The sequence below is a fragment of the Dermacentor albipictus genome, chromosome 10 (genome assembly GCF_038994185.2).
Source record: "Dermacentor albipictus isolate Rhodes 1998 colony chromosome 10, USDA_Dalb.pri_finalv2, whole genome shotgun sequence".
NCBI classification, from domain to species: domain Eukaryota; kingdom Metazoa; phylum Arthropoda; class Arachnida; order Ixodida; family Ixodidae; genus Dermacentor; species Dermacentor albipictus.
This window is the reverse complement of record NC_091830.1, coordinates 40,681,010-40,702,604: the sequence shown is the minus strand read 5'-3', so window position 1 is coordinate 40,702,604 and position 21,595 is coordinate 40,681,010. Positions and strand designations below refer to the sequence as shown.

Genomic DNA, 21,595 nt, shown 5'->3' with positions numbered 1-21,595 from the left:
CCTTTTCTGTCATCAGCGACAAATTGCTACTGTTTTAGTTGAAATGCTGGGACTAAATGCATAACAGCGGAACACATATGCACGTAAATTTAGTGCAAATGTATGTGAAACGAGGATCTAGGCACAAAAAGAGAACCTTTAATATATGCATGTAATACTCACTGGTTTAACTGCATTGATTTGCAAAAAAAATCCGCACTCTCGAAAGCTTATTTCCTTTGTAGCGGGGGAACTTTCTAGAAAAAACATTCACCCTTTACAAAATTGAACATATGAGTATAATCAGACTAAGAGGGTGGTCGTAGAGGCCAGTCGACGACGCTGTTCGAAAGAAGAGACTCTTTACACATCTCGTGCTTGGATGTCTTCCAGCTCGGATTTCATGCGCTGCACCTCTCGGTGCACATCGCTCACAGTTCGCACCACGTCACTGTGCGCCTTGGTTCTGAGGTCGGCTTGCGCGTCGTGTTCCCGCATGAAAGCTTCCATCGTCGCTTTTACAGCGGCCACTCGCTCTTCCAAAGTCGCCTTCAGGGCATCGAACTCCCGCTGAACCTCTTCGTCTCTTTCGACGTTTCCTTCGATAACCGCCAGTGTCAGATTGATTCGCTCCGCCACTTCCCTGATGATGTCCCCCAGTTCTCCCTGCGCATCGATGCGCTCTCGGTCAAGTACGTCGATTCTCGAACTTAAGTGTTCGTTTTCAGTGGCAGCGTTCTGTAAGGATTGCTTTATGTTGTGTAGTACTGTTTGGACGTTTTGTATTTCCTCTCTGCCTAAGTGTTCTGAACTTGACGGCGAGGACTTCCTGCCCAGGACGTGGGCAGAGCAACGTGACTCCAGGTGTTCAATCATGTCTCTCTGAAGAACCGTCGCCGAGCACTTGTGACAGCGCGTGGAATGGTGGGCGCACTTTTCGTAAAAGTGGTTGACTATGCTTGCGACTGTAGTGATGGTTTCGCAGCCATACTTCTTGTTCCAGCAGGTGACCTGCAGTTAAAAAAATATTAAGAAATGTTGTATTAACACTGGGTTTGTATCAGAATAGTTGAACACAAAAAGCAGTTGTTGAAGGCAACATCGAATGCCTGGAAGTGCGAGAAATATTAATATCGCAAGCCTTTATCACGAGAAGGTTTCCTATAGTCAATGAAAATTTCACAGACGATTACGATATTCCTGAATGTGAAATTTGAGTGCATCTCAATAGGGTGTTTTCATTTCGCGATATATTGCCTGGTGCGGACAATCTCTCTCGTGCGGCACATTGCAAGCGGAGCGAAGTGCGGCGCCACTGCCCCAATAATCAGGTATCTGCCGGGACTACCGCGATAATCGGGTAATCAGTTATCACATCAGCCGCCGCAGACAAGCCCTCTGCTCATGCAGCGCTTTGTTTCCATATATGGTATCGGTCGACGCTGTCTGCGCATGACATCTGTGAACGGAGGACGGTGCGCTACTCTGGCGCCATCTCGTAGCGTTCGTCGCCGCAGAGCCCATCTTACGTGGCACTACGCTTATCATCTCAGGTTTTCGTCATACCCTCCTCCGCTTTCCGCCTCATGGTTCGGCGGCACCATCCTCCTCACCTTTACTCCTTGCGCTCTCTTCGTTATAGCCGTCTTTCATCGCCTTCGCCCTGTTCTTTCGCTCGGTTACGCCGACGCTCAACGCAGGAAAACCGCGTAAAAGCTGCGCCCTAAAAGCTGGCGTAACAAAGGGACGTCATATCGGCAACATAAATTTCTATCATTGAAACAAAAGCGACCTTATTCGGACGGTAGAATGTCGGACAAGATCGCGGAATTTCGTTTTCAATCAGTTTCAACCTGGGGCGCCGATTCCATAAAGGCTTTCTTTCATTAGTGATATCGTTGTAACGGTTCAGGCATAAAGCGAAAGTAGGGCAGTTTCTTTCTAAATAAACAGCTTTCATCTTAGAAGCGCAAATAGCGATAATCGCATACCTCTCTGTCGACGAGCTTGTCGACGGGAAATTCCCTCCAGTGGACTCCGGCCTCCGGGCACGCCTCGCCGTCCATGACGCAGATGTGGCCTCTGTTCCTGCACTGATCGAAGCACGGCTCGCACATCACGTGACGACACGGCAGGAAGCCGCTTCTCTTGGGCACGAATCCGCACGCGCTGCACACTCTTGCGTCGTCTATCGGCTGCTGGACGAAGTGCAGGGGCTTCCAGTCCAGCTCCTCCGAAAACCCGAACAGCTTGTACGAGTCCCTCTCGTGTGGCATGGTGTCAGACTAAAACACGCGCCCCGAAACGCCGCTTACAAGCCCACCGCGCCGTCCGAGCGATGCTGTAGGCAGACGACTGTGCACTTCGTATTCTCTACTATTTGGCACGGCGACTATCGCTCCCTTATCGCATCCTGCCGACTCGTGTTTGCCCCCAAGAAGAGCGCTGATATTTCGCTTTTCTGACAATCTCGTTGGCGCCGCAGGCGTGGGATAAAACTGGAGTTGGGCGACTTGCGTCGCGTCTCGCAGTGTACTTCTAAATTTTTTTTTGGTTGGGAAGCCTGTCTTTAGGCACAATAAGTACGCAGTTACAGATAGAGGATAAGATTTGTTTTGTGCACGTAGTGCAATAGGGAAAGGAAGTGAGGGCCATGTATCCAGCATTTTATCTCGGTATGCGTCCAGGGAGAAGGTATGTCGAGCGAAGGTCGCGAAAACGGGCTTGATGAAGTGAGAGAAAAAAATTACCCAGTAGGAGCGTTTATTTCACGTTTTCAATACAGGTGTAGCAGGACAGACGAGAAGAATAATGGAGGGCGCAGTACTGTTGCGGCGAGAAGGTGGTCACAGCCGGCGTACGTTGTGTTATGATGTGAGCACAGCGTAGTGGTGTGCGAGCGCCGGTAATTTCGAATACAGTTTAATTTGGCCGAATACTGGCTGTAGGAAAAATTCCATAGAGTCCACATAATGCTAACATAAATGAAAAAGATAGTTTCTTAGCAACAGCTCGAAATGCTTGTCTTTCGGCTTTTCCAATCATATATTGAATGGAAAATAGAGAGAGAGAGAGAGAGATGCAAGCTTTAATGAATAATCACCACGACGTTGATTGTCGTTCTCTTGATGGAGTTCATCTTGTTCGCACTGTCAATCTGATGCTTTTTGAAGCAGTTGTTTAGCGAAGCACACAAAATTTGTGTTTGTGCATAAACACCAGCATAGAGGGTCACATAATTCTGCGTAATTAACGTAATTTATCGTAGTCGTAATGGTGCTCGAACAAACTGCTATAATCTTTCTCGTGTTGCTCGTAAAAGGGCTGGTGCAAGTTTGAGGGCATGTCGGTCGACTTACCCGGCTTCCGTATTTGATTATTTATTCTTTCTGCCATTATTTTCGTATTTTCGACTCGTTACTTCAAGCTTAATTTTTCAGCTAAGTTAGGCCTCAATTACCTTGGAAAAGTTTCGTATTCGAACACGCTTGGCAGTTCAAAACTAGCCCGCGCGTTAAAAAAAGGTCAGCGAGTACGTAGACGTCGAGGTACAAAGTATTGCTTGTGGAACAACCTGGAGAGAAATAGACAAAGAAAACAAGGAGCCGAAAAGAGCCGGAGTATTTTGTGTATTTTGGAGGACTCGTCTCCGTCAGAGCAGCAACTGCAGCCGTTGCTGTCATGACGTACACAGGTCCACTTGTCGAAAGGTCGATTTCAGCGACAGCCCGGGATTTTATCGCTGTTCGTCAATACAGGCCTCCACCTTCACGTGAGATTCTTTCTCGCTTGGATGTCTAATACTCGTGAACTAGACGAGTGGTTGTCAGAAGAAGCTTTGAAGTGACCAACGGCGACCTAACAAGAGAGACCTGCGTCTTCGGACGTCGGCTTCCATTGTTCTAGGCAAGGGGACATGCCGTCTCGTGATTGTCACTTCCATGCAGATACGCATTTTTAGATTTGAAGGTAATCGCGTATACTTTGTTTCACAGGTCACTTGCACTTGAATGGATGGAGCGTTTTATTTCGAAAATGCTGGCTCGTGGTAGAAGTGGGGAAAGGAAAATGAGTTAGCGAACGGGGGAAGAGGAGCAGCACTGAGGATCCAGCATCAAGCAGTTCCTCATACGTGATGGAGCACCCCAGTCTCTTGGGCATAACGCTAGAGAGCAAGAGCCAAAACGTCATCTGTCGTCATGTCGGCGTTATCGCTTACTCGTCGCCACGCTGTCGCGATTTTGTTGTCACCGTGCGGCCGTTGTGGTCAGCCTGCGAATGTCGTCATTGTCACATTGTCTAGTAAAACACGCCTACGAGAACTTGCGCTGCAATCATCAAGCACCGTTATCCACGCTAGCAGGCTGCGGAAGTACTGCTAGGGTGTCCATATTATTTTGCGGTCTGCGTAGGCTACGCTTCTACTTTCACAATAATTTTCGTTGGTAGCAATTTAATTCTTCTCCCAGTTCTCTGGCCTTGCGGACTCGTCATATAAGAAGTGGACGGTTAGGGTGGATAATTCGTAAGTACGTTTGGATACCGTATCATAGAGTGCCGCTGTATAGGCCGCACCCCCAAGTTTGGCAGACAAAACTTGTGGAAAAAAAATGCAACTGAGAAATGAAACTTTCGGTGCGCTGATGCCCGTGCGCGCGTCGGCGATGTTGTGAGTGCCGGTACTAGATTGCGGGAGCAGAACTTTGACCTACATGCAAGCTCAGTTTTAGGGTGGTGACAACACCAAAATTTCGACCACTATTTACTGCCAAATTTGGCGAGTAGCCATTTTGATTTCCTATCTCGCTTGAAGTAGCGACGCATTCCTGCTTTTTTTTGGTCGTGCTCAGATGTAGCCATGTTGGCGCGCGATCTATTAAATTTGTTTAATTTAGTTGTATACCAATACGCCCACGAAACCTACATGCACCTTTATTATACTAGTCGCCTTTTCTATTTATTTTAATACATCAAACTTCTTTCTTTTATTGCATGTCGCGCGCCACGTGTAAAACAACAAGTTAGAAGACACAGTGGCGTGCTCGTGGCCGTATTCTCTAGCGTCAAGGAAGGGGAATGCATTAAGCATTGTCGTTGCCTTCCACTTGTGCGTACTACATAAAGGGTGTTTTTCGAAGTCGGCTGCGATGAAGACTGCCTAGTAGACTTTCCAACAAAAACGTAAACGTGCCGCGTAGTCCGCTCAGACACGCTGTGTGTCTGTGGCTGCTGAGGCTAAAGTTTACTGAAGAAAAGGTAATTAGTTTCACGTCACCAAAGCTTGCGGAAAACATGGTCTGTCGGCTGGTCTTTAGCCATTTTGATTCCGCACACTTCCTAATTTGTCGCAAAGCTTAACCCGCTAATTTAGCTGTCACCGGCAAGTACGCTTACAAAGGCTGTCACCGGCAAGTACCCTTACAAAGGCTGTCACCGGCAAGTACGCTTACAAAGGCTGTCACCGGCAAGTACCCTTACAAAGGCTGTCACCGGCAAGTACGCTTACAAAGGCTGTCACCGGCAAGTACCCTTACAAAGGCTGTCACCGGCAAGTACCCTTACAAAGGCTGTCACCGGCAAGTACGCTTACAAAGGCTGTCACCGGAAAGTACCCTTACAAAGGCTGTCACCGGCAAGTACGCTTACAAAGGCTGTCACCGGCAAGTACCCTTACAAAGGCTGTCACCGGCAAGTACCCTTACAAAGGCTGTCACCGGCAAGTACCCTTACAAAGGCTGTCACCTCCCTCAAACAGAGCTTGCATGTAGCCTCCTTATTTGACCTTTTTGACTTCTTTCGCCGTTAGCTCCGATTTACGGTAGCGGACACGACCGGCTCCTCCGCGTTCCTCCGTGGCAGCACGCAAGTCGCCGGTGCCATCTTTTCTCTCTATAGCAAATTTTCGCAGTAAACGCGGCCAGCTTCGGCTCATCCGTCAGTCCTCAACGGAGAGGAAGCGTTTGATGGCTTACGAGGCTCAAGGGCGTCGCGTATGCCGAGGCGCACGGCAATCCGTCCGCAAACTCGACGTCTACGATTGTGTACGTCGGAGGCTGAAGAAGAAAGAGGAGCTCGTCGAAGCGAGAAAATCGGGGAATGTTCCGCGGGAATACGTGGACTTCCTGCTGCTTAGAACAGACCAATTGACCAGGTCCCGTGCAGGGGCCACGCCTCGCTGAAACCGCTAGCCAAAGTGCGGCCTTTGTATTAGTCTATACAGCATGTGTCGTACTTTTCTTTGTTTACACCTCTAATTACCAGTCTTTATTCGAGAAGCATCAAATATCCCCTTCGTCCTCGTGGAAGCCATTCGTGGACTTGTCACAGTGTGTGTTCGCCTGATGTGGTATTTCATCATGATACAGTGAATGAATGAAAGCTTCTATAAGAATGAAGTTGGGACCTGTGGGGCGCGTAAACACTTTAATTAACGATGACAGTTGAGCTAGCGGTGCTAATGCAGTTGCTGTGACAGTTACTAGCCCGAACAAGACTACGGAAAGTAGGCGGGACAGGACAGAGCGCTGGACTTCAACTGACAAGCTTTACTCGGAAAAACATGCACAGAGGCCACCGTATGCTACCGAGCACACCACCGAGCACACAATGGCCTCTCTGCATGTTCTCTGGATAAAGCTTGTCAATTGAAGCGTGGCGCTCTGTACTGTCCCACCTTTTTTCCGTAGTCTTGCTCGCGCTAGTAACTGTATGTCGCAGCAACCGTATAACTACTGTATGAGGCTACATGGTGCGTAACATGAATGGAAACAAAATTGCAGGCACCACATTTGGTTGCAAAACATTTAGTTTAAGTTGCAATTTCCACCGCTGGGCGGAAATAGCCAACCAAGGGAGAACGTTCAATGTGGTTCGAGGCTTGATAGTCGCAGAACAATTCCTGAACGACTGCCATAGTTGTTTGGCGCTTTTCCTTCGTAAGAGAAAGTGCAAGACAGTGGATGAGGCCTCGCAAGCAGCACATCACCATTTCGAGGCTAAGAGACAACGTAATTTACTGGTGTTCAAGGATCGAGAAGCTGGAACAAAGCCCTGAAAAGGAACGGATGATGAGCAAGCGGTGAAGTCGCAAGTCTGTTGCTTCGTATGTAAACAGGTTGGGCGCAACACATCGAATTGCCGTACTAAGATAAAACAGCGACACTGCGAACATCGCCCCAAATATGGACACGACGTGCAATCATGCAAATGGAATGAACCTGGTGCCAAGGGCTCATCGGCGTGCTGCATAATACCTCTCTGCCAGCAAAAAGAAGCAAGGGAAGGCTTTGAAAGTGATACCAAACAGCGAAATGAACAGCCTTCGCTTATTGCTTTGGGTCTCTGGCCGAGGAAGTCTTGGCTTGCCGGTGTTTAAAGGGCAGCTTTTTGGACAGACCATGTGGAAGCTGAGGGATAAAGGAAGCAACAGTATACTCTTGCGACGAGCTCATGTACCGGGAGCAGAAATGCTAGGCACTCAATGTATTATACTACTGTTCCGGAAGTAGAGGTAAACAATTCATCACCGTACTTCACCGGTGTTTTGGTTGCAAAGTGCATGGAAAGACCATTGTTTGATCATTGGTAACGTTCCTGGATCACGCCGATTCGTGGAACCAGATCTCAATTGGAAAGCGTCCTCGTCTACTCCTGTAGCAAGTTCACCAAGTGAAATGAACACATCTAAAGAAGATAGCCGTTCTCTTCTAGTTATAGTGGGTGCCAAGATCTCGAAGCCATATTCTCTATTAGACGTTGGAGCTTTGAAACTGTCGAGAGAAATTTTTCGGACAAAACAGCAGGAAGACACACTTCCAGCTTGTAGAAAGAAAGCGGAAAGAAATATTCCGGGAAAATGTGCATCCGTCCATACATTCTACCTGGTTGAGGGCGCATTGTACCGAGCCCATTAAATGTGCCCGGGAAAAATAATCGAACAAGCTGCGGTACCGAAGTGCCTATGCCCCGAAGCCCTTAACATTGGGCATGACAACTCATTGTCTGGGAATCAAGGCATTCTGAAAGCCACGGAAAGGGTCCTACGATCATTTGATTGTCCCGGCATCCAAGAGGACGTTGAAAAATTGGCGAGGTCGTGTGATGCCTCACAACAAACTTTCCCAAGGGTAGAGTGTACAAAGCTCGACTTGGACGAATGCTGCTTACTGATACCCCATTAGAATGGAGCACGGTAGATATCGTCGGCCCTTCGAGCCCAACATTGATTAAGGGCAACGAGTATATACTCTCTCTTATGGATTTCGCAACACAAATCACGGACGCCGTCCCGCTACTTTCCATCGACTGAGCAAGCGTAGTCCAAGGGCTGGTTGAGATGTTCTCAAGGGTCGGTTTCCCACGCGAGATTCTGTGACCAGACATATTATTTTGCGTCAGAGTTGATGAGAGAAATAAATGCTTTACTCGCGATCAAGCACCTGAACTCAACGCCTTATTATCTTATGTGCAATGGAAAGGTGGCGCACTTCAACGGTACCCTTAAAGTGACGCTGCGATAGCTATGCCAAGAAAAGCCGAAAGCCTGGGATCGATATCTCACCCCTCTTCGTTTTGCGTACCGTGAGGTTCCCCAAACGAGCCTCGGCGTTTCATCATTAGAACTGATATACGGATGTCAAGTAGGAGGACCCTTGGTCACACTCAAGGATCTCTGGACAAGAGATCCGATCAAGGAAGATGTTGAAACGCGATACACACTTGTCCTCGACCTCAGAAACCAACTAGAAGAGACCTTGAAGGCAGCTCACTTCAGCTTGTGTAAAGCTAAGAGGACTCGGAAAGGACACTGCGCCGAGACATTTGCTGCCTAACACTGAAGATAGGAGAACGCGCACTCGTGCTCTTCCCAATCAGTGAAAGCAAACAGATGATGCAATTGAAGGAACCATTTGTAGTCACTGGAAAGAAAAATAACTTTGACAGCTGGTTGAACGTTGGCGGTACCCCTAAATTTTTCCACATCAACATGCTGAAGCATTATGAAGAGAGCCAAACACTAGACGCGTTGTAAACTTCCTCGTTTATCGTGGTAGAAAACCGGAAATTGACGACGTCTTACCAAGATTTCACGCTGAAGCAGGCGATATTCGACACACGCTTTTCCGCCATTGAAAGAGAGAGAGAGAGAGTAGAATTTTAATGAAGAGAAAAGAGGAGAGGTCGGCCTCTGGCCTGCTGTCTCGAGCCTGCTACTCCTCACTGCAATGTGGCTCTAGCCTGCTACTCCTCACTGGGGAAAGGGGAAGTGGAAAATACAGGGAAAGGTAGGTGGCGGGTGATAATGTTATGGTACAATGAGATACTATGTACAGGTTGTCCAATATGTGGATGCGTACTGTGGACGCAATATATGCTTAGCATTAGCAAAGGTGATCGAGAAGTTGCACCTTTTCTATATGCCACTACATTCACAGTACAAACAAGACACCAACCTCTATTGAATTTGTCGCGGGTCAAGCATCTTAACAGCAGAGTTCTTCGATGGCTTTTAGCCCTTCAGGAATATTCTTTCAAGGTCGAGCACATGAGAGGCTCGTAAAATGTTGGAGCTTATTATTACAGTAGGTAAACGTCATCTATTGAAACAAGCGTTAGGAAGTTCATGATTTTTTTCGTTGCTTGAATTCTCTATGTCGCTCAATCTGTTTAATGCAGGTACTCTTTGAAGTCTCAGGAGTCCACGCGCATCGCCGCAGTTTTTTCTTGTGATTCCCTCTTCAAAAACGTTTTCTGAAAAGGGGGACTTTTGTCATGTATACAGACTAACCTGCGGGTGTCTGGTGTGACGGACAGCCAGTGGCTCTGAAAGAATAAAACGAATAGTGGGATTCGGCGCAAGCTCGGAAAACGTGCAGTTCAACCAACAGCCAATCACGAAGACACACGAGCTTTGGAAGAGGGAGGAAAAGAAAAGAAGAAGACGGAAGGTTTTTTCGTTCCATCGAGGAGAGCATGCCTGGTGTGCGGAGAGGAAGAAGCGAGGCTGTTAGGCTGCAGGTCCGAACCTCAAAATGTCGTGAGCGTCGGGCGGAGGAGGCAATCTGGCACGCTGCGGGCTCGAACTTCAAAACTTCAGCGGTGGCCCGGCTTCCGTCCTACCTCCAGGCTGGGGTGTACGCGGGTCCTGGTGATATGGTGCTCAAGGCAAGAACATCCTACTACTCCCCTCCTGTGAATCCTTGGCCGAGCTGCGAATGATCCTAAAGAAGCAAGCAGCGACTGATGCTACGCGACCGACGCATTGCAGCTGCATTGTACCACATGTCAACTAATTGCGACCTTTCGCAGGCCTTGCTGTTCTATATAATTGTTTACTTGTGTGCGAACATCCAGAGGTGCATGAACTTTCTTGTTAGTCTTGACACCTTTTTAAGGGGTTTGCGTGTGTGATGGTTTGTTTCAATTATGTACGTGTTTCGTTAACAATCATCTTCGTGGTTTCTCTTCCCCACTGTATACTCGACTGAGTGGTGGCCAGAACAATTCTAATCGTGCAACTGAGAATGCACTACCGAGTAAACAATGCCGAATCAACCTATGCAAACTAAATCATACCAGGGGGCCAGAGGTCAGATCCTACCATCGGATGCGTAGTTAAGTCCTTTATGTATGAGGAATTCTGAAAGACAGCAGCACTGGTCTCAGTCAGGAAAATCAAGGAGGGTTCACAAAGAAAGCTTCGCTTTAAAAGGCGCTGATGCACAGGCCGCGGGCTCTGGTGCAACAGAGTGGAAAGGTGGGTTCGCTGTCAAATCGAACGGCGAGTACTGTGCCACTTTGAGGCGTACGTGCTTCCACGGGACAGCTTTCAGGTTTCCAGTGGTTTGGGTGTCATAGTTAAATGCTCGGGAAAGACATCCTTCCTCCCGCCACCCTCTGTCGCTAAGGTGGCTGTGGGAGAGGAGGATGGCAGTAGGAGAGGAGAATGGCAGACGCCTTTTACACCAACACTCGCTCTGCAGGTCACAACAGGCACATGAGAGCTACATGCACTAGATCCACACATGTGTAGGTTAACGGCTACGTTCAGAGAGAAATCCACAATGAAATAACAACCACGTCATAAATATCCTTGCTGTGACTGATATACGCGTACAAGTGCATCATTCCTTTAACATACAAAGCGATTAGCTCTCTAGGTACGTTAGCCTGTTCTCTAGCATTCAAAAACATCGTTGATATGTTCTGCAGAATTCTTTATTGAAAACACAGCAGTAGAAATTCACCTCGACATATGCAATTGACGGCTGCACTTTTGTCCGCATGAAGAAAAGCAAAAAAAGAGAGAAAGACATGAGAGAACGCAGTAATGTCAGTAAAGGAAGCAAGACGGCTCATTTGATTAAATGAGGTCCAGGATTGTCCCGTCGATACAACTGCACGAATTCAGGACAAAGGTCAGACAAGTAGGTGAGTAGGCAAGGAGATAAGGCCCCGATGAGGCGGAATATTTGCAGGTTCACTGGTCAGAATGGTAAGCAAATAATGAAATACATGGATCCAAGTCAAAAAGTGAGTGAGGACGATTCAATGAACATAACGCTACGCAATGTCACTATGCAGTATTACAGTGAGCTTTCGCAGTCTGTATCACATACTGCCTAACACTAACTGGCAGAGCACTTAGTACATGATGGTTATGACGCTATATGAAAAGGATTGCTTAATAACTTGCAATGATTTCTTCTACGCTGACCCCAATGACCTTGGTCCGGTTAGATTAGCAACAGACATATGCGCCTTGCTAAGGCCAATCTCAGTCCATTTCAGAGGTCAGTACAAAAATGTGAAGCATAGTTCTAGGTTGTGCTCAGTGCTTGTGCAATCGTCAAAATTCCGAACGGGAAGATAATCAGAAAAATACCTTCGTGATCTTAGGGTACCTCGTTTAAGTTCTCCTAAACATTCATCGAAGTTTAACATGTGACACACTTTTTCATTGACAGTGCAAACCTTAATCATTTTGGGGGACAGAATGAGAGGAGCATCTAGTTTTTGCTCGTCCCACACACAAAAGTTGATCACATTTGTCCGACATGTAAGAATAAATATATAGTTTGTCACGTCTCTATTTAGAATAGAGATGTCTGCCTCTTCGACGAAGAATCTATAGGCTTGCAGATCATCCTTTCGCGACGGCCACCTCTTCACGCACCATATGACTTGTACGGGACCTTTCGGTACTTCTTCGAAGATACGGATAGTTCCGAACGGTCCATTATTTCTGTTGTTTCTGCCACTTAATCTTGACCCTGTAAAGAAGACGCTCATGGTTGAGACCTCTGACAAGCGGAGTGCGGCCGTACCTTCTTCTTTTGCTGTTTCACAAAGAGCCTTCCCCTTCTTCAATTCTTCCAGTTTAATTGCTACGCTCTGTAGCTCGCTCTGCAGCACTGCCAGGTCCTCAAGAAGTTTCTGACGCTCCGTCGTCGCTTCGTGGGCTGAGCTGCCATGACACCATTTATCGGCAGTTCTTTTAATTTCGTCCAAGTGAGTGCATAAGCTTGCACCTAAATGCATCAAACGTGCTATCTGCTGTTCTTTAGTTCTGGCCCTTATTTCAACTGCGCTTAATGCCACTCGCGACGTCTGCGACACCTTCTTCATTTCATTCACCATCGTCGATAGAGGGCCGAGAATTTCTTCGTGGACAGTTGTAATTTCCCGAAGCTGCGAGTGCAAAGACGCATTGTTGTGTGATGCGTTTCGAAATGTGGAATCTAAGCCCTGAAGACTCGTCCGGATCTCTTTCATCTCTTTCGCAACTCCTTCGCTTGGTTGTGGCACTGACCTTCTGGTCAGGACATGCTTGGCGCAGTGGGAGTCCAGGTGGGCGATAATGTTTCGCCGAAGAACCGTCGCCGCACACTTTGGGCAGGAGGTGGAGTGGTAGGCACAATCCCGGCGAAAGTGCTGAGTTATGCTGGAAACCACCGCACTTGCTTGGCAGCCGTTCTCTCGGTTCCAGCAGCTCACCTGTCAGAATAGAAGAGAATTAGAAACCGCGGCGAACATTCCTGACGTTAAAATAATGTGATAGAATACTTTTGTCGCACCAAAATTTCCTATGCTTAACAAAAAATGTGCTTTGTATAATCTTTAGCTGTGTTAACAAAGAAAACGTTTCTTTTAGTTTAAGCGTTGTATATGTAGAACACAATAATTTCTTCTAAAAAAGACAAAATTGAGAAAGGGTCTTGAAGATATGTGTATATTATATTGAGAAATATTGCTCGTGTGTTTGTGTTCATTGTTGTTTTCTGGAAGCTGTTGACTCTTTGAATGGTAGGTGTTTTTAGTGGCTATTGCAGGGCAGCACCTTGAAGTACAACGCAAGCGTGACAGTGAAAAACACAGCTGTATGTAAACTTTGTTGGTAACGTTTCTGATTTTTGTCGCGTATGCCACTATCAGACAGCATGCAACGCCGGACATAATACCTTACTACCGTCGACCGATCATAGTTGTCCACCGGACAGTTGCGATGGATGACAGCATGTATCCTGCTCTCCACAGAACTTGTGATCACCAGAGCAACCTATTTCCAGATATCTTCTCCGTCGACGCGCAAACTATAAATTCCTCATCTGCGCACAAAAATAATATAAATAACCACAGCACACAAAACACGGCTTCGAAATGCTTCGCTTTATATCAGCCATGGGGAGATCCTTGTAAACTCATATATCATATAAGTCGGGATGGCATACTTAAAAAGCCCTGTGAAGCACTGTGAAGCTGCGAAGCTACGAAGCTGTAAATCCGCAAAGACAATGGGCAATTTCAGAACGCATTTTGTTATTCTGAAGTCTTCACACATAGCACTTAATTGGGCAGAAACTCACCTGAAAAGTATTACAGACTTCGTGAACGCTATGAGCGGGCTCCTAAGGCACTTGCAGTTCTTACGCTCAAAGCAAATTTGGTCATCTGTTACGCGTTTTCGTGTTTCACTACGTGCTCTTTAGGGGTTCTTAGCGTTCTACACATAAATTCTGCTAGCTTTTGTCGAGAGAGATAAATAGTTCAAAAGTCGGTTCGTGCGGTGTTTTATCGGCGATCCCCACGGCTTGCCCAGTTTTGTCCACCACCTTCTAAATATTTCATTGACAAAATGGAGCGTGATGTACCTTACCCCTTCCTTCCGTAGTATATACTTTATTCACTCGTATTTCGCTTTATCCACTCGCGAAGATCATTCTGACGTGCCATATGCACCTGAAGTCAACTACCAAGACATGCAGCCTATTCAAATTCCGGTGGATGGTATCACATCAAATTAAGCAGCTCAAGGTATCTTCATCAACGGGTATCGATGATATTAACTTCAAATTCTAAAAAATACCCATTTAATATCCAGCGTCATAATAAACCACAACTTTCGACAGTCACTAATATCTTGATTACTGCAAGACGACTGCAAAATTGCTAACGTAATACCCATATTTAAAATCATGAAATAAGAATTCCCCTGAAAACTACCATCCCATGTCGCTCACATGCATATGTTGTAAACTTCTGGTGTGTATAATCGTCTCCCACGTCTGCAATCACCTGGAGGCTAATAAATTCTTCGTTCCAAGCCAGAACGGATTCAGGAACGACATCTCATGCAAAACACAGCTACTGCAATTCACCTCTGTCCTTCATTCTAACGTGAACAATGGCCTACAGACCGATTCCATCTTTCCTGATTTTGCCAAAACTTTTGATCTTGTCGCCCATTGCCGCCTTATTTCTAAATTATCTGGCCTTCGATTAGATTCCCCCACATTATCATGGCTTAGGAATTTTCTTTCCCTTCGCAAGCAGTTCACGACGGTTAATAATTCCTGCTCTCACTCTTCCTACGTCTCTTCTGGCATTCTTCTGGGCAGCTTTCTAGGCCCTCTCGTTTTCTTGATCGATATAAATGGCCTGCAAAATAACGTATCAAGTGTTAGCATCTCTGCTGAGGACTGCAAGTTATCCAGATCAAGATACCGCCCCGGGACCACCTGACCATTCAAATCGATTTTAACATTATTTCTATCTGGTGTAACGCTTTGCTCATGACCCTAACTACTAACAAATGCAAAATTATTTCTTTTGGAGGCACGTGTGAGGTTTTCAAATTTTTCTGCCACATACAAGGAGAAATTCTGTCCCGAATATCATCATCATCCTAAAGATATGTTCGCGTTTACCTTACTCTAGGCCGCTCCTGTTATGATCACCTCTCTGGTGCCTGGGCGAAAGGCTCAAAAACATTAGGATGTTTATGCAGCAACCTTCGTCCTTTTCCCTCTAATGTTCGCAAATTATTCTAGCTTTCGTCCACCAACAGCTTGAATGCGCCTCATGCGTTTGTTTTTCTTCCACTCATTAAAAAATTAACATTTTTTAAAGTTCAGAACAGAGCAGCCCATTATATTTGGAGGATCCACGACAATCATTCAAGTGTGACTGAGCTCAAGCTCGACCATTTCCTTCAACCATTGGCCATTCGCCGTGAAATGTCTCGCCTTTGTGTGGGACACAAGTACGTCTACAGAAATAAAATAGCGTTGTTACACCTCGAACGCCCCGTTTTCACGTCGCGCAGGCTACGTAATCACCTCAGCTTCATGCGAACATTTGGTAACAGAGAGAGAGAGAGAGTGCTCTTTATTAGAAAAACAGAGAATTTTGCCGGCGCGTATATAACCGCCGTATATATATTTGGTATATATATATATATATATATATATATATATATATATATATATATATATATATATATATATATATATATATATATATATATATATATATTATATATTATATATATATATGTTACCGTATATATATTTGGTAACACGAACGCTTTTAACACATCCGCACTTCCACAGGCCATCCATATGTGGAGTCATCTTCCCTAAGACATCGCCTCTGATAATAACCTCAATACGTTTCGCCACGACGCAGAGGTACCTTTTTTTGCAATAGCGCTGCAACATGGATTCATAGTTTTAGTTCTTAATCTGCTTATTTTGTGATGCGTTGTATTTTCTTCTTCACTTGCACTCAAGTGCTCGTATAGTGCCTATATCACAAACATATTCTGTTGTGATGCGTTTTCTTTCTTTATTTTTTTCGCTTGTATTGGATCCTTGTTTTGTATTTTCCAGCATAGACTGCCTTGCGTATCGATGTTCACTTGTTCTGTAACCCTGTTCCTAACTAGCTTGCTTGTGCTTTCGTTATAATAACTAAACCCCCTTACCCAATGCTCCGTCAGCGTGTAGGGTATTTTTAAATAAATAAATAAATAAATAAATAAATAAATAAATAAATAAATAAATAAATAAATAAATAAATAAATATGCTACACTAGATGCGCCCCTCCTCTTCACGCTGAAAGGCATACCGTGAGGTGCGACCATTCCCATGAAAGTACTTACATGTTACCGTTCATGTGCCATCATTTACTTCAACGTTGGTCAATCATAGGCGACGTGGAACACTCTACCAAAAGCATCTTTCGGGATATGCGTGTAGTACGCATGCGCGTGCGGCCAGACCGATACAGTAAAGCAGCCTTACACGACATCGAGGCTACTTGTTGAGAGTTTTCAAGACAAGGCTAGCAACCAAGCCAGTCAATAGCCCATGAGAACCACACATATGAAAGTCTGCGTCGCGCATCGCCTACCTCACTCTTCATCATCTTCTCCAGGGGAAACTCCCTCCAGTGGACTTCGTTTTCTGGACAGAGCTCGCCCTCCAGAACGCAGATGTGGCCCCGGGCCTTCAATTGCTCATAGCAGTGCTCACAGAGAACATGGCGACATGCAAGGAAAGCGCTCTTCCTGGCGACCACTCTGCATGCACTGCACACCCTGATGTCGTCGACGGGTCTGAGGAAGTGCAGGGTACACCAGTCGAGGTCTTCGGAAAACCCGAACACAGTGTATGGATGAACTTGTGGAGGCATGGCGACAACTGGATGCAGGGACCCGGCGCTCACACGGCTACAGAACACTGCGACAGTGAAACCTTCACCGCTTATCTTGAAGCAGCACTTCGACGTTGCCCCTGGGTGCCATCGTGGCGTTCGGGAGGCAATCAGCAACCGCCGCGACTCGTGCCTGTTTACTCAGGCGATAGCACTGTCCATCCGAACGGCGGGCAAACATTATCGCCCAAAGGAACATGGAGCGGCTACGTGCCTGAATTGCGCATGAAAAAGCAAACGAGAAACTAGTATTTCGTTCTGGGTTTCAAGGTAATCATTAAAGATCAATAGCACCGCAAATTAGACAAATAATAACTTCTAGTCACACTTTATCTCTCTGGTATTCCTGATTGTCCTTTTTCGTGCACCACTATCAAATTTGAATAAAGGAAATTAAGACATCCACCCGTTCGTAGCTATTGCTACAAAGGAAACCCATACGGATTCCTCTTTCGAGGAATCCGTATGGGTTTCCTTTGTAGCAATAGCTACGAACGGGTGGATGTCTTAATTTCCTTTATTCATTACTTCTCTCCACCTTGCGGGTTTCCGCAGAACTACTACGTCAAACTCTTGCCTTTGCTTCGTGTTGTCGACAAATTCGACTTCGCCCTGCCATCTGCTAGCCGCCTGGTTAGCTCAGATGGTAGAGCGGCTGCCCCGGAAAGGCGGTGGTCCCGGGTTCGAGTCCCGGACCAGGACGAATTTTTCTTCAACTATGAGGCCTTTCTTTCGAGGAATCCGTATGGGTTTCCTTTGTAGCAATAGCTACGAACGGGTGGATGTCTTAATTTCCTTTATTCATTACTTCTCTCCACCTTGCGGGTTTCCGCAGAACTACTACGTCAAACTATCAAATTTATATCGATGCGCAACAGTGATGGGGCGGTCAGTAGACAGGCGCAGTTGCTCAAGGCATTGGTTATACTGCTAGGTTAGAATAAACAAGAAAAATATCACTACTACTTTTCCTCCTCCTACTACTACTACTACTACTGCTGCTGCTGCTGCTGCTGCTGTTTTCGTTGTTGCTACTACTACTACTACTTCTGCTACTACTAATCAATCAATCCATGAATTTTATTAAATAGCCCAATAACAAATTGCTGGTCATGCCACTGGTGCACGTGGCAATTGCTTTACCACACACACACACAACCGGCCAAGCATACACCGCTTTTGGGTGTGTACAAGAAATAGGTTCACTCTGTGTGATATATAGCATAACATAGCGTAGGAAAGTACAACTTATACCAAAACAAAAAAGGAATGAGATTTCTGAAAGTCCATATGGTAACTGTTACATACATTCAGGCGGACTTATATACATTAACATTAAGGAAAGAAACACATGTTATACGATGACGGTTTACCATGTATCAACTAAAAAGAACATTACCATTTATAAAAATAGGTTACGAAATAGATTTCAGTGCTGCTTCGAAAGCGGGCACATATTTGTGAAATAGGTACATTTCGTGTGATTGCACATTGCAGGCCCACAGAATCCTGGCCAAAGGAATATTTGAGGCGCGAGAAGTAGATACATAAAAAGAAGGCACAGATCCCCGCAAGGGCGTTTGCGTCAACAGGCGGTTCATGTGTGGCGACACCACGTACCCGAGCACACGACGGTTGGACCCTCCCGCATCTACGCATGCTCTACTTAGCCGTGACTGGGGAAAGTAGGATCCTGGGGGTTCAGCCGATGCTGGGCGTTCAGACCTTTAGGCCGCAGCGGAGGCAACACACCTCTTTGGCCTCTGTTTCACAAAGACGGCGCCTCCAGAATGACCTTCCCGGTGGAAATTCGCAGTCACCTTTTCATGTACTCCTGTTCAGTGTTCGTGTTTCTCTCTCGCCTTTTCATTTTTCCTGTCTTCTATTCCCGTCTCACTTCAGGACTTCCGGGCGGCAAAGGTTTACCTTGCGTAGGTACCCAACATTGGGTATACCACATTTGGTTATAGTAGTGGTGAACAGTGGCGTCTACAGGACCTGTCTTTTCCAGGTCCCGCAGCGTCACCGTGTTGGGCTCCACGGTGGGGGGCTGGCGTTGCTACCGAGCAATTCACCTTTACATATGGCAAGCTCATTTCCCCGCTCCCTGATCGCCCTCAGAAACGAGAGCGAACCAAAGAAGTTTTGAAGTTTTTTTGGCAAACAAATTGAATAATTACCAACATTTCATGTTATACACTCTGAGAAAACAGGAAAGACAGTGAGAATGGTCCTACCTTTTATGGTTGCAAATATATTGAAGCTTTTGCCCAATTAAAAGGTCTCAGAGTTGGCAAGCGGTAATCTCCTTCTGGATATCCGCGCAATGAAACAGCACAAAAAGCTGTCTAATCTAGTGTTATTCGGGCATCTCCCAGTGACAGTCACACCGCACCGCACTATGAACACAACGCGTGGAATCGTTTCCGGTGCTGATCTGATGGTGTTGACTGAAGCTGAACTACAAGAGCGCTGTAGTGATCAAAATGCAATCAGATAACTAATACCAGGTGCGATAGCAGAGATCGAAACAGAGCCCCTCATTGTAACTTTCCGATCAAGTATGCTGCCCGAGATCCTTGAGCCTGGCACATAAAGATCCGGCTCAGACCATACATCACCAATCTTTTCCGATGGTTTGATTACCAAACATTTGGTCACAGTTCACAGAACTGCCAAGGCCGCAAGACGTGCGCTAAATGTATTTCCCAAGCACACCCATCTGAGAATTGCGAGAATACTCCACACTACATGAACCGCGATTGGAGCACGCCTCATACTCGAGGTCTTGCCCATCCTCAACGAAGGAAAAAGAAATCGCGACAGTCAAAGTCAAGGAAAAGATGTCTTTGGTGGAGGCACGCAGGCGGGTAGCATGCCTGCCAAAGAACAGCTTTTCTGAAGTGGCGTAATAGGGGAGCAGCGTCACAACAGCGTCCGGTGGCTGTTCGGCCCACACACGGCCGGCAGTGATGCCATCCGCCGCCCCGCCAGCTGCAGGCTAGCGCTGCTCCGCCGCATCAGCAGAAGCGGCCATGTATCTCCAGGCTGGTGGCACCAAAAGCCTCGTTCGACGTATTCCGGCCTTCACGTCAAACATAGCGCCCACTAGAGCGCGTGTGCAGCGTCCCCCAAGAGGCGATGGACACAACAACCGACTACACGACGTCGCCTGCGCCTAAGGAGCCGGGAGATTCTCGCCATCACTCCGAACAATAAGAACACGACGTCGCGGCGCCCGGAACGAGCTATTTGTGTTAACTCGTCTTTCTTAAACACACAGCGCCAAAACCGCATTCAACATGGATACACAAGTATTCCATTTGGATGTCAGAGGTCTCCCACAATCTCGAGAACATTAAAGAACTCCTGCATAAGTTTAACCCAAAGGTACTATCTGTTCGGAAACACACATACGACATACGCAAACAAAGTTTGTCGGAAAATGTGCTAGTTTTCGTAAAGACCGCGATGACACTTTAAGAAAACCTACAAAGCCGGATTTCCCTCCTGAGGAACCATATAAGGCTTTCACATTAATAAACGCATGTGGCATACCCGCCAAACCACGATATGGTTATGAGGCATGTCATAGTCGGGGAGTCCGGAAGAATTTCGACATATTTGGTTCTTTACCTCGCGGCCAATGCAAAGTACACGGGCTGTTTGCATTTCGCATTAATTCTGTTGGACGCATGCCGCGCCATTCATGCTGACTTTGTAGTTGCACCGCTGATGTCGTCATCGCCACGTCGTCTAGGAAAACACGTCACGGACAGCTTGCGCCGCCTTCACCAAGCACCGTTATCGACGCTAGCAGACTGCGAAAGTATTGGTAATGTGTCCGTATTATTTAGCAGTCTGCATGAGCTATACGTTTAGCTTGACAATCATCTTGGTTGGTTTCTACAAAAACTTTATTTCCTTCTTAATTTTCACTTCTCACAGCCTGCGCACTTTTCGCATATTGGAGGAGCGGTAAGGGTGAAGAATTCCTAGATATGTTTAGATACCGCACAATGTCGAGTAAAGGTAACAACGGTGTATATAAAAAATTAAATTATGGGGCTTTACGCGCCAAAACAACTTTCTGATTATGAGGCACGCCTTAGAGGAGGACTCCGGAAATTTCGACCACCTGGGGTTCTTTAAAGTGCACCTAAATTTAAGGACATGGGTGTTCGCATTTCGCCTCCATTGAAATGCGGCCGCCGTGGCCGGCATTCGATCCCGCGACCTCCTGCAACGGCGTATATACCGCACCCACTATTCGGCAGACAAAAACTTTGAGAAAGATAGCACAACCGAGAAGCATTAGTGTCCCATGCGCTGATGCCCTCGCACGCATCAGCAAATTTTCGCGCTCGACTCCTAGACGGCGAAAGCAGTTCTCTGAGCTCTGACACCGTGGCCTCTGACACCGTGACCTCTGACGTTTGGAAGGCGGACGCGATCTGCTCCTCCATATTCCTCCATGGCCGCGCGCGAGTTTCCGGCGCCATGTTTTATTAGTGCGGCTAGTTTTCGCAGAAAGCTCAGCCAGCTCTTTTGACTGATCTGCCGACTGCCGGGAGTGTGCAATGGTGACGAAGTATGTGATGGCGTACCACGCTGCATTTA

The 21,595-nt window shown here is 46.6% G+C and overlaps 2 protein-coding genes and 1 non-coding gene across 3 annotated transcripts; 1 reads left to right on the top strand and 2 right to left on the bottom strand.

Moving 5' to 3' along the window:
• Window positions 1-200: 200 nt before the first annotated feature.
• LOC135907390 (uncharacterized) lies at window positions 201-2,327 on the bottom strand. The gene is made up of 2 exons (XM_065439081.1): window positions 1,971-2,327; window positions 201-990 (listed from the first exon to the last, which is right to left on the bottom strand). Exons 1-2 carry the CDS (start codon window positions 2,253-2,255, stop codon window positions 343-345), a joined length of 933 nt encoding a protein of 310 aa, XP_065295153.1. The 5' UTR covers window positions 2,256-2,327; the 3' UTR covers window positions 201-342.
• Window positions 2,328-11,192: 8,865 nt separating this feature from the next.
• On the bottom strand, window positions 11,193-17,086 carry LOC135907389 (uncharacterized). The gene is made up of 2 exons (XM_065439080.2): window positions 16,673-17,086; window positions 11,193-12,975 (listed from the first exon to the last, which is right to left on the bottom strand). The coding sequence occupies exons 1-2, from the start codon at window positions 16,952-16,954 to the stop codon at window positions 11,773-11,775; spliced, it is 1,485 nt and encodes a 494-aa protein (XP_065295152.1). The 5' UTR covers window positions 16,955-17,086; the 3' UTR covers window positions 11,193-11,772.
• A 517-nt stretch (window positions 17,087-17,603) lies between these two features.
• TRNAS-GGA (transfer RNA serine (anticodon GGA)) lies at window positions 17,604-17,678 on the top strand. Its single transcript has one exon. It is a non-coding gene; the product is annotated as a tRNA-Ser (tRNA).
• Window positions 17,679-21,595: the final 3,917 nt, after the last annotated feature.